The 12,029-nt window shown below is 41.6% G+C and overlaps 1 protein-coding gene across 1 annotated transcript in view; it reads right to left on the bottom strand.

Annotated features, from left to right (window-relative positions):
* The window catches only part of EXTL3 (exostosin like glycosyltransferase 3), an 86,124-nt gene that overhangs the window by 27,562 nt on the left and 46,533 nt on the right, over positions 1-12,029 (bottom strand). The window contains exons 2-3 of the mRNA XM_044225025.1: positions 10,141-10,241; positions 5,971-8,599 (exon numbers count right to left, since the gene is read on the bottom strand). Of these exons, the coding sequence (XP_044080960.1) occupies positions 5,971-8,118 (2,148 nt within the window). The 5' untranslated portion in view covers positions 8,119-8,599; positions 10,141-10,241. The remainder of the gene's footprint in view (positions 1-5,970; positions 8,600-10,140; positions 10,242-12,029) is intronic.

The following is a 12,029-nucleotide window of genomic DNA, read 5'->3' as shown; positions in this document are numbered from 1 at the left end:
CAGGGATTTTCCTATTAGCTGTGCTTCAAAATCACAATTTTAGGAAATTATCATCTGATATACTCAAGTAATATATATTTTAAATATTTTATTTATTTATTTGACAGAGAGAGATCACAAGTAGGCAGAGAGGCAGGCAGAGAGAGAGGGGGAAGCAGGCTCCTCGCCGAGCAAAGAGCCCGATGTGGGGCTCAATCCCAGGACCCTGAGATCATGACCTGAGCTGAAGGCAGAGGCTTTAACCCACTGAGCCACCCAGGTGCCCCTCAAGTAATATTTTTTAAAGGTGAGTGGGCACAGATAAAAATAAAGTGTATCAACTTTCTAAGGAATAGCCTTTGGAATTACCTGTACTGTTGCTTGAGGTCTAGCCAGAAGTAAAGCCTTTAACAGCCTGACTGGCAGAGACCCAGGCCTGAATATTAATGACACTGACTTCTCTTCTAGTCTTCCTTCTTCTTCCCTTAGCTGACTACTGGCATGATGACTGACAGCACAATAACCACCTCGGCATGAAATCAGGTTCCCAAAACAGAATTCTCCTTTTCCAATTCTAGTATCAAGGGCTGAGAAGGAGGGGAAAAAGGCAGTGAAAAATACTCTCCTATCTCTCTATATAGTTGTCATTTGGAACAAGCACATTTTGGCCTTACCACTTCCACAGAGACCTTGAAGTCTACAAGGGAGGTGGGATATGCTTAAGTCACCCTCTCCACCACGACTGCCCTGGTCCAAGCTGCCCACACCCCTCACCTAGGCTCCTGCAATAATAAATAGCCTTTGAACTGTTTATTCTGCTCTTTTCTCCGTAGTCCAACACACATCATATTACTCCTCACTCAAAACCCTCCAATGGCATCCTAACATACCTAGAATAAAATCTCTAATCCCTACCATGACCTACCTGGTCCTACATGTGCTGACTTCTACTCTCTCCAACCTGCTTTCAAGTGCTCTCCTTGCTCACTCCACCTCACATAACACAGGGCATTCTTGCCATGTCTTGAGCATGACAAGCTCCTAGCATTTGCTATTCTCTATATATTCCTCCAGAATTTACATAGCCCATTCCCTCACTTCACTCAGGCTTCTGCTCACATGTCACCTCTTCACAGAGGCCTTCCCAGGCACATTATGTATACTGACTGTACACTTCAATGGAGAAGAGAATTAAAAACTAAGAATTGGAGAACTGGCTGCCCACAAGACTGAGAAATGAGTAAGTATGCAGTGTGAAGATGAGTGGGGTTTTGAGTGAGCAAGACCACACCACTAATTACTGAAACACGTCCTCCTTCATAGCAACCCAAGTTTTCAAACTCAAAAAGGACAGATTTTGATGTTCTTATTTCCACAGAAAGCTCCAAACAAGGCCACCCTATTTATTACTATTATCCAGAATACAAAGCAGAGTGAGGTAGATGTGTTAACTAATCAGAATGAAGTAATAACTCAAACCAAAATTTGGTGTGGGCTATGTATCAAAAGGATTACTTGGAGGTTTCTGTTTTCAGGATGGCTGAAGAAGCTCCTAACAGACCCAAACCTCCTACAGATGGTAACTATAAACTCTGGACAAAAATACCAAGAAAGCAATTACCTGAAGGCACTGGACAGTGAACAGAAGGTGGCAAATTCCAGAGAGGAGCTGAAATTTAGGAAGGAATTACCAACATGAGTAGAATCACCATTTCTTTTATCCTGACAATAGGCCAGAGTCAGCAGCATATAGAACAGCTAAACTCACATACAACATCCAAGTCTTTTCTGGCCTGAAGAACAAGAGGAAAGAGTGGGAGTCAAAAACAGCCCTCAGAAAGAAAGGAGATTCCAGAAAAGAGCCAGATAGAGGGAGCTCTAAGTTCTATGTATAAACTATCCAGTCTCTGGCCCCCTCTAAGCCACATGTGCATGCTTGGTGCTGTCTGTAAGCAGACCAACAAAAGATAAAAGGATCAAACTCACGTTTGAGTTGCTGCTCAAGAGACAGAACTTGCAGTCTAAGTTCAACTGAAGAAATTGCTTGCAAAAACTAAAACATCAATACTTTTCAGAGAACTAAAACAAAACCCACAGTCTTCACAGTATAATATTCACACTCTACAAAACTATGTGATGTACCAAAAACCAGAAAAACATGACTCTCAAGAAAAAAGAAATTCAGTTGAATCCACCAAGTGACCTATATGTTGGAATCAGGAGACAAAGATGTTAAAGTAGCTATTATAATTATGTTCAATGAAGTAAAAAGCATACTCAGAATGGAAAAAAAGAGGAGATCTCAGCAGAGAAACAGAAACTATTATTTTAAAAACATGGATAGTCTGGAATTGAAAAATATATTTACAATTTAAAATTGATTGGATGAGCTTAACTGTAGAGATGACACAAAAGTCTTATCAATCAAGAAAAATGATCAAGGGCGCCTGGGTGGCTCAGTCGATTAAGCCACTGCCTTCGGCTCAGGTCATGATCTCAGGGTCCTGGGATCAAGACCCGCATCAGGCTCTCTGCTCAGCAGGGAGCCTGCTTCCTCCTCTCTCTCTCTCTCTCTCTGCCTGCCTCTCTGCCTACTTGTGATCTCTCTCTGTCAAATAAATAAATAAAATCTTTTTTAAAAATGATCAAAACTGCAGAATAGGAAAAAAAGTTTAAAAAAAAATGAACAGACACTGAGAACTATGGGACACAATCAAAATGTCTAATATACATATAATGGAGCCCCCAAAGGTGAGGAAAGAATGGAACAGAAAAAATACCTGAATAAATAATGAAGTAAAAATTTCCCAGTATATGCTAAAAAAAAAAATTTGATAGATTTAAGCAGCTTAGTGAATCCCAGTCAGAACACAAATCAAAGAAAACTATGCCAAGGCATATCATACTCAAACCACTGAAAAAAAATGTAAAAAAAAAAAAAAAAGTCTTGAAAGCACCCAGAGATAAGAATATATTCCATATGGGGAAAAAAAAATTTGGAAACCACTGACATACCATCAGAAACAAGGGAGACCTGAAAACAGTGAAACAGCCTTAAGATGCAATGAAAGTGGTCATACCCAACCCAGTAAGGAGTTTTTGGAAGGACCAGCTTTCAAATCTCTTGGCATACTACTTCTCTCCATTTGACTTCTATTAGATAGTCTTTGTTGTTATGCTCCCAGAGCTAAGGAACCTGATTCAACTGTTTACGAAACATGCAAGAGACAAAGCGGTCACCCATCATCACCACATCTGTTCAGCAACCCCACACCATTCTGACAGCTACTTCAACTAATGGCACTTCTTCCATCTCTCTGGGTGGAGTCCAATCACCTTGCCCAGGCCCTACCCTATTTGAACTGATGAGAATTTAAAGCAATTAAAGTATCCAAGGCTGGTAGCAGTAAAGGTCACATATACTCTAAGCCATATCTAATTCAGTTTCCCTTGTTATCTAAATAATAGACAAGAATGAGGAATTTTAATATACAAATACCAGTAGGCACCCCTAAGACAATCCCGCTAGGGGTTGTCTAGACGCCCCCTCTAGGGGTCCCTCAAACCTAGGGCTCAGAGATATTTAGCATTTATGCCTAATGCTTAGATAAGAACCTGAGCACAAGGGAAGCACAAATTGTCCATCGTTTTCCGAAATGGTATGTGGGGTTCCTGGGTTGATTAAAAAATGCTGACTTCAAATCATTTTCTCTGAAGGACTGGAATCTGAGCGATTGCCTGGGAATCACCCTACAGCTAATTTTATAAGGACCTGTTAATTATAACAAAATGGGTAAGGTACATCTGCATCCCAGGTAGCAAAACTACTCCACGACATCTCATTATAGTGCCATTTCTCCAGAAGGGAGAGAGCTGCCAGTCCCTCCTAGTCTCGATGCCTGGTAATGTTGGCTCCATGCTAAGAGGCCAGCAATTCAACCACTGCCACCACCCCCCAAAAAAACCTGCCTCTCTTAAATAGAAAATGGAGTCAAAATATTTAGAGAATACAGTGTTTTCTCCAGCTTGAAACTGTTTCTTCTTTTTCAGAAGAATTAAAAAAACACCGGTACCACTAATATGAGTAAGCTATTCAGAATGGCCTCCCATTTGGAAAGTTTCTGGCATTTTCCAACTAGGCATTGTATTATGGCAATGAGCTACCCAGTAATCAAAGAGGACTACTTATTTCCCACCAGAGTTAAAAGAAAGGATTAGTTCTGGTAAGTTCTCTAACAAATTTCAGTCACTGTTAACAAGGTGGTGTCGACTTCTCTACATCCATACCAAATTCAAAGAAAACTCAGGAAAAATGGCAAACAAAAGCTGCTTTATTATTGTATTTGAGCAGCATCCACCTTTCACAGAACAAATGCTTTCTTTTTTTAAATTTCAGTGACACTTAAAAAGTTGTAATGGAGAAAGAAAAAAGTGAAATTTATTCAGAAAGAAATCTATAAAGAAATCTTCCCATTCACAACACTTTTCTTAATATACAAGATAAATTCTGGGATCAAAAGTTTTTAGAACCCCACATAGTTTGAAGAGTCTCAGATTATAAATTCAATTAAAATTTAAAAAAAGAAAAGACTAGCAGTGGTTGAAAAAAATTTAAAACAAAGATTTGTACAGGAGAAGGTAAATGGTAACAGCTACAACACAAAGGGAAATTATGCAGAGGACAGACAAGGCCTTTACCAGTGAAGTGAATTAAAGTTGTTCATAACACAGGCAGCATATCCATACTGCCTTCCACCTTCTTGGACATAAAGGGATAAGTAGGAGTCAAACAGTTACTGGGTACCTTTCGAGATTCCTTTATTTGTATTATTTTATTTTCCTCTCTAAGCCTTAATTCAAAGAAGTTAACTCATCAAAGATCACAAAACTGACTACTTAATCCCAGGTCTCTATTACTCCAAAATTCATACTGCCCTATTATACCATGCTGCTGCTCGGGAAATATTTCACATGAATCAGTTTCTTGCTGATAACATTTTAAAAACCAGTCTGGCACAAATATTCCCCTTCTAAACGGATTCTTCCTAAAAACTACATTAATTTTATTTAGCAACCTTCTAATAATGCAGGGCCCATGGGAACTTCTGCCTGTCTTTGCTACCTTTTTCTGAAATGTATCTGTGCCACAGGATAAATAGGGGCAGTTTGTTTGCTTATGACGTGCTCTAAGGCCTCACATCTAAGGTAAATAGGTAATCTTCTAGATTGCTAAATTTATGCCAAAAGGTGGATAAACAACAAAGTCCTCAGAACTAAAGCCCTATCCTACCATTATCTTTCCTGTAAAATATGGCATCCAAATCATGACAAAAAGAACAGAAAGAACTGTGAGAGACCAGGACCTCCAACTCCCAAATATTTCAAAACTCAACTCCAATCTTCCAAAAAACCTCTACAATATTCTGATAAATAGTCTTCTTGCTAAGTGTGGAAGGTGATTAAAGCTGCAGCTTCTGCAATCAGACAACACTGAAACTCAGTTTGTCCATGACTTGTCATGATTATGACCTTGGGCAAAAGAGTTAACCTCTTGAAGCCTCAGTTTCCATAGAGATAAGGAGAAGAAACCATAATAATGATGTAAGTTTATAAATCCTAAATTACACTGCCTGGGTCATACGCACTTCCTAAGCATTAGTTTTGTCATCATCATTTGCATGAACATCTTTGTTATGACATGGAAGACATCAACAGGATAACTGAAGGGCTTTTGTAAATCTTCATGGGGCCAATATTGATTTCAGTTTTGGAGAGTCTTAGGAGATTTAGGAAGTGAGTAGCAGAGATGAAACTGGCAAGGCCTGAAAGGACTGAAAAAGAAGCAAGCACAAATTCCACAGGGAAAGGAAATCTGTATAGTTTAAAAAAAAAAATGTATCTACAAAGACTTACATTATATATATTTGGAAAAGGGATTACAAGTGAAACACTATCTCATGCAGTAAAACAAACTGCTCATTTTTCTATTACCATGATAGGGACGCCAATGTCAGGCCACAGAAGGTCCTCCGACGGTAGCTTGGGCGAATTCCATACCACCACTACCTTGTTCAGGTAAGGGAGGCCATTCAGTCTCTCTAGAGAGTTCATAAGCACTTCCTCCCGCTCATAGGTCAACATCACCACTGTGAACTGCTCTCGTGGAACATTCCCTCCAAGTGCTGCCTGAAACTCCTTGCCAGAACCCCCAGCTCCACCACCAATAGGCCGAAATCCAGTCCCTGAGCCCAAGAATTTGGCTTCTGAGGGCAACACAGGGTCAAAGGGTGTGTGGGGGAACAGATGGAAAGGCCCTGGAGCAGAGTTCCAGCTGCGGTAAAAATCAGTGACAGTCAACGTAAAGTTGCGGAGGTATTTGGGTGAGGCATAAGGCGGCTCTGTCTCCACTGGCCCCAGGTCCAGGTCCCCGTTGTCGGCCATGTTAGGGTCAGTTCCAGCCGCCTTGCCTGACCGATGGGGGATCTCAGCGGCTGCCTCTTCCCGGATGGGAGCAGCTGGGATCTGTATGCGAGTCCTAATCATTGCCAGCACGGTATTAAAAATACTGTCAGCGGTTGAGAAGTAAGTCTCCCAGAGAAAGCGGCCTTGCCGCCGCATAGCCAGCAGATCACTATCTGAGAGGCTTCGTAACAGAAAATGAACCTCAGTAACGCGTGGCTTGGGTACCACCAGGGCGGCCTCATTCCACTGCAGCATGTCCTGGTAAGGAAGCTGTACCTGCTCCCCCAGCACAACTGGGACAGCACCAACTTCCAGGGCTTCAAAGAGCCGTGTTGCACACCCAGATGAAATAACCAAGTGAGGGTCCCCAGGAGTGATAATGAGGGCAAAGGTGGAAAGCTTCAGCAATTCCAAGCGGTCCTCACGCTCACCACACAGTGCCCACTCGGTAGGCAGACTGGGCTTCGGCTGGTTTTTGCAAGTAAATTCTACCAGGACCTGATCTAGCCTGCTGTCCTGTACAGCCTTTAAGGTGGCAATGATTCGATCATCATAGTCAGCTGGGGGGTCACCTTCCATTTCTTCTTCAAAGGAGCGAGCCTCCTGAAGGCTGGATCTCAGTGATTCAATCTTCTCACCCTGGAAGGTGAAAAGATATTTCCGTTTAACTGGCACCTGTGGTGGGATTTCCATGAAATTGGGCTCCGACATGGCATGGACTAGTGGCGACACTACCAAATCAAAGCCAGGTCTGTATTGGGAAGCATAGAAAGTAGACTGAGCCACCATGGCACGGCCTGTACTGACATTATATAGTAAGTTCTGTGTATCTGACTTCCGCGACAGATTGATGATGACATGGTTGTGTCCATCTGTCCGCCAATGTGGTAGGGAATAGAGCTGCTTCTCAAGTTCGGCAGGCCGAAGCACTACTGGCTCCTGTATTTCTCCCACTAAAATCACATAAAGGCAGGCAATGTCTGCATTTTCTGTAACATATACATTGGCTCGTGCTGTAGCTTGAAAAGCCTGCTTGACTAAGGGATCCAGGTAGCTGCCAAAGGCAAACTGGTCACTGTCATATACATAGACTGGAAAACCGGAGGTGAGAGGACAACGAGAATAATCAAAACAATTGTGAAGCCGGCATCCCCGTATGACCTTTGGGGGAGGAAGACCAGAATCATCCTTCTCTGGAAGGAGCCGGATAGGCAGAGAAAGTTTGGGCTGATTCTGAGCCATCAGCTCTTTATACGAGTGCTCAGTCTGGCTAATGACATTCTTGAGCTGAAGCAGGTCCTGCTTGGCATTCTCAATACTCTTCTTACAGGCTTCAATCTTCAGATTCAGCTTGGCAATTTCACTGTTCAGCTCTTGCCGCTTGGCTTCCAGCTGCAAGAGCTCCTCACTCACAGACTCACGAATCCGGCAAAGATCCAGCACGTGCTTTACCTCACAGAGTTCGTTACCAGCCCTTGGGCCAAAAATTCGCTTGCCGGCCTCATCAGCCTCATCCAGAGTGGTGAGATAATAGTGAGCAATGAGGGGGAAGAAAACCAGAATAATGAAGAGCGTAAAACTGAGCCATGTGAGTCGGATCCGGTTGGACCACCGTAACATACAGGTTTGACCTCCATTCCCCACTCCCCCATTCCGCAACATGGTATAGCCCGTCATGAGTTCCTGTGTGGCTTTTGCCCCCTCTAGTCACGTTGGGTCACTCGCCATAACCATGAGTTTCTAGTAAACAAACTCAATCTCTTTTCACTCACACCTTTCTGTTAAGAGTTAGTGTGCTCCCTCTACAAGGCACGGAATAAAATGGAAATTTCATTTTCCTCAGCTGTAATTGAAATGGTCTCTGACCTTATTCCAGCAGATTTTAAGTTCTGATTGCTGACCAGTGGACATGTCCTTACTCTTTAACAAATGGTAAAAGGTACTACATTGTTGATGAGATGAAAAGGAGAAGGTCCCTGATGATGAAACCCAGGAAAAATAACCTGGAATCAGACAGACTTTTTCAACTGCCATAGCTCTTGTTCCTAGATTTTGCTGACCAACAAATACACATAGTTACTATTCACAGTTATAAAGTAGCTGGTTATGACAGAAAGAAATGCCAGCCTCTTATCGATGTCATTGCCAACAATCAGGCCTGCAAAAAAAAAAAAAACAAAAACCATGTCAGTCTTGAAAAGATTATGTCCAACAAGCCCACCTTCCCTCATGTTTCTAGAAAATGCTTCTATCTTAAAAGGTAAAGGAACAGCTGGAACACTGGGCATGTGTCTCATAGAACATTTGAAGTTCAGTTTAGGTTGCCTTCGGTATGGATATTTTCCTTGTGGTTAATAAGAAATGGATAAGGATAAGTGTCCAAAAATAGCCTCAGATTTTATACACACCCCTTCCTCCTATTTAACTGGATATAGAGCAGAATTAGAGCTCTATAAAATGAAGATCAACCACATTCAACAGAGTGCAAAGATGTCTGCAACAATTTTTATTCAAGACTGAAGCATCATCTTTAGATGGAGAAACACCACCCTATCCAGCCTTGATAGCCAGTTCTACTCCTAAGATGAGTCTCTTTTTGAATTACTTAGGAAAAAAAAAGACTCTGAGAAGCTCAATGTTTTATATTCAGAGTTGAAACAAGAATTCTTTTGATCTTTACCCAGTAGTAGGTGCATTAATCCAGAGACAAAATGTATTTCCCAGGTTCTCATTTATCTTCTGCTAGCAGACATCATGTGCTCCTTCTTAAAATATAAATAGTAAGTTGGTCTTTTAGAAAGACTACTATACTTAGAAATGAAGGCCATTATTTCTTCTCCTTTGGAGACAGATTTGCTATCAAACTTTATACCTCAGTTTCCTAATCTCCCAAAATGAGAGAAGTGTACTGAGACAGAAACAATATATTGTTATATTGTTAGGATGTTAGGATACTTTCAGCTAATAAATCTTAAAACAACATTCCCACTCCTGTTCATTTACCAACTTGACAGCTACAAAAGCTTTTCACTTCTTTCATCTCAAACTTAACAAATGTAGAACTGAACTCCTAATATTCTGTGCCAAAGAATACTCCCAATTTCTTCCATTCATTTCCTCCAAAAAGTATTTATCATACTTTTGACATGTCTGAGACATGTTCAGTATAGCTGGGAGAAGGTAGAATGCAAAATAATCTTTGAGGGAACCTCCTTTAACCTAAGATATAAGATGTAAACGAACAGCAAGGATATTACTACAAGGTAGGATAATGTACATAACCCATCAACAGGTCTCATTTCACAATCCTCTCTAGCTTCCATGTTTGGTATAAAATTATTAAAGTCTGGATACAGTTCTCTCTCCTTTAAACAAAAAAAGTTGCCAATATTAATAAAAGGCTTGAGTAAGTAGAACAAGAGATACAGACAACAGAAAACAAAACTATTGATCACAAAAAATTTGTGATTAAATTTGGTGGATCAAACCTTGGATAATTAACAACTAAGCAAATACCACAGAGAATGTTAAGTCAGTATTTCTAAAGCACTATCCTTCTAATTCAAATGTTAAAAATCTTTCTGTTTCCAAAAGAATACTCTCTGCACCTTACAATCAGATTATAACAAAGAAAGAAGAAGTGGAGGAAATAAAGGAATTCATAATCAAGGAAATTCAGTTGATTCATTCCCTCCTTACCGTGTGTTTCTGGATCCTTTCTTTTTCTAACTCATGCAGCATTTTACTTCAGTATACAGTTTTCTTGAAATAGTGAACTCCAGGTCCCAGGGCTTGCTCTCCTGATAGAAAATAGAAAAGTGACATGTCATTAGAAAAACACTCAATAATGGGCGGCCTGGGTGGCTCAGACAGTTAAGCTTATGCCTTTGGCACAAGTCATGATCCCAGGGTCCTGTGACTGAGCCCTGTGTTGGGTTTTCTGCTCAGCCGAGAGCCTGCTTCTCCCTCTCCCTTTGTTGGCCGCTCTGCCTACTTGTGCCTTCTCTGTCAAATAAGTAAATAAAATCAAAGAACGAAAGAAAGAAAAAAAATACTCATAAACTAAAAGTGCTATTAAACAATGTATTTACTAAAGGGAGAAGATGCTTTGGGAGTAGAAGAACCCTAGGCTTGCCTCATTGTCCCTTGAACACAACTAGATAACTACCAAATCATCCCAAAACACCAGAAATCAGAAATTGACGGGAAGACTAGCAGAACAAACTCCACAACTAAAGGCAGAGAAGAACCCATATGAAGAAGGTATGAAGTGCAGAGACATGGTTTGGGAGAGAAGTGGATCCTGGCCCCTACAGTGAGCAGTGAGCCACCGTGGCGAAGAAGGGCAAGAGACAGACTAGCACCCACATGTGGAACACAGATTCCCATAGCAATGGCATGGAAACCAAGAGGGGTCAAATTTCATGAGTTCTTGCTAACAGTGGAGCTTAAAGCCTGGAGTTCTAAAAGTCTGCAGGCTTGGCTCAAGGAGAGCCTAGTGGGCACTGGGACTGTTCTTGGAGAGAAGGCAGGGTGAAGAGCCCGTGGAAACAACAATCTGAAGAGCATCTGGGGCACACAGTGGGGAGATTATTTGCTCATCTAAATAGCAGTGTTTGCAGAGAGACCTCTCCAGGAATGAAGGAACTGGCCTATACCACCACCCCCGGCCCCTGCCACTCAGCGTCACCTGCGGAACCAGCGCACCCCTCACTGCTTAACTCGCTTATAGGAAGCCCCACCACACCTACTGAGCTAGTAGAACTGGTACTCCCTTCAGGCTTGCCTCAATCCCAGCACAGTGGGCTCCCTACCCCTAAAGACTGGCACAACCTCCTGCCCACACCACATCTCCCGACCTGGGAGTTTTGTAGGGCCTCAGTTCAGGCAACAGTGGCAACAGGTCTTATTTTACAAGCAGATGAGTGCACATTTAGTAAAAACTCATCACATTCAGGCCAGGGACTAAACATTGCTCACAAAAGGCAAAGACAGTCTCTGCAGATGACTGGCCTAAAGAATAAAGTCACCAGAACACAACAGGAGAGAGCATGCAGCACACAATGGAGACAGTTCCTGAAGTGCCAGACCCTGGGGAACAGGGGACACTACACTGTAGGGCAGTACTAGACCAATTTCTTCATAAGGCCATTACTGTCAAGAACAAAAGACTTAACTATCTTCCTAACACAGAGAAATAGGCACAGGGACCTAGAAAAAATGAGATGACAGAGGTATGTGTCCTAGAGGAAAGAACAGGACAAGGCCACAGTCAGATATAAGAGATTTAAGTGAAACAGATATAAGTAAGATGTCTGATAGAGAATTTAAATGATCAGAAAAACTGTCACTGAACTTGGGAAAAGAGTGGAAAACATCACTAGGAGGATTAATACAGAGATATGGAATACCATAGCAGAGGTAAAGGGCTCAATAAAAGAAACAAGAAACACCCTTGATGGAATGAACAGCAGGGTGGAAGAAGCAAAGGAACAAATGAATGACACAGAAGGCAGAATAATGGAAAGTAATCAAGCTGAACAAAAGAGAGAAAAAAGAACTATGAAAATGCAAACAGATTTAGGGAA

The sequence above is a fragment of the Neovison vison genome, chromosome 11 (genome assembly GCF_020171115.1).
Source record: "Neovison vison isolate M4711 chromosome 11, ASM_NN_V1, whole genome shotgun sequence".
Taxonomy (NCBI): domain Eukaryota; kingdom Metazoa; phylum Chordata; class Mammalia; order Carnivora; family Mustelidae; genus Neogale; species Neogale vison.
Note: the sequence above shows the minus strand (reverse complement) of the source record. Positions and strands in the feature narration are given on the sequence as shown.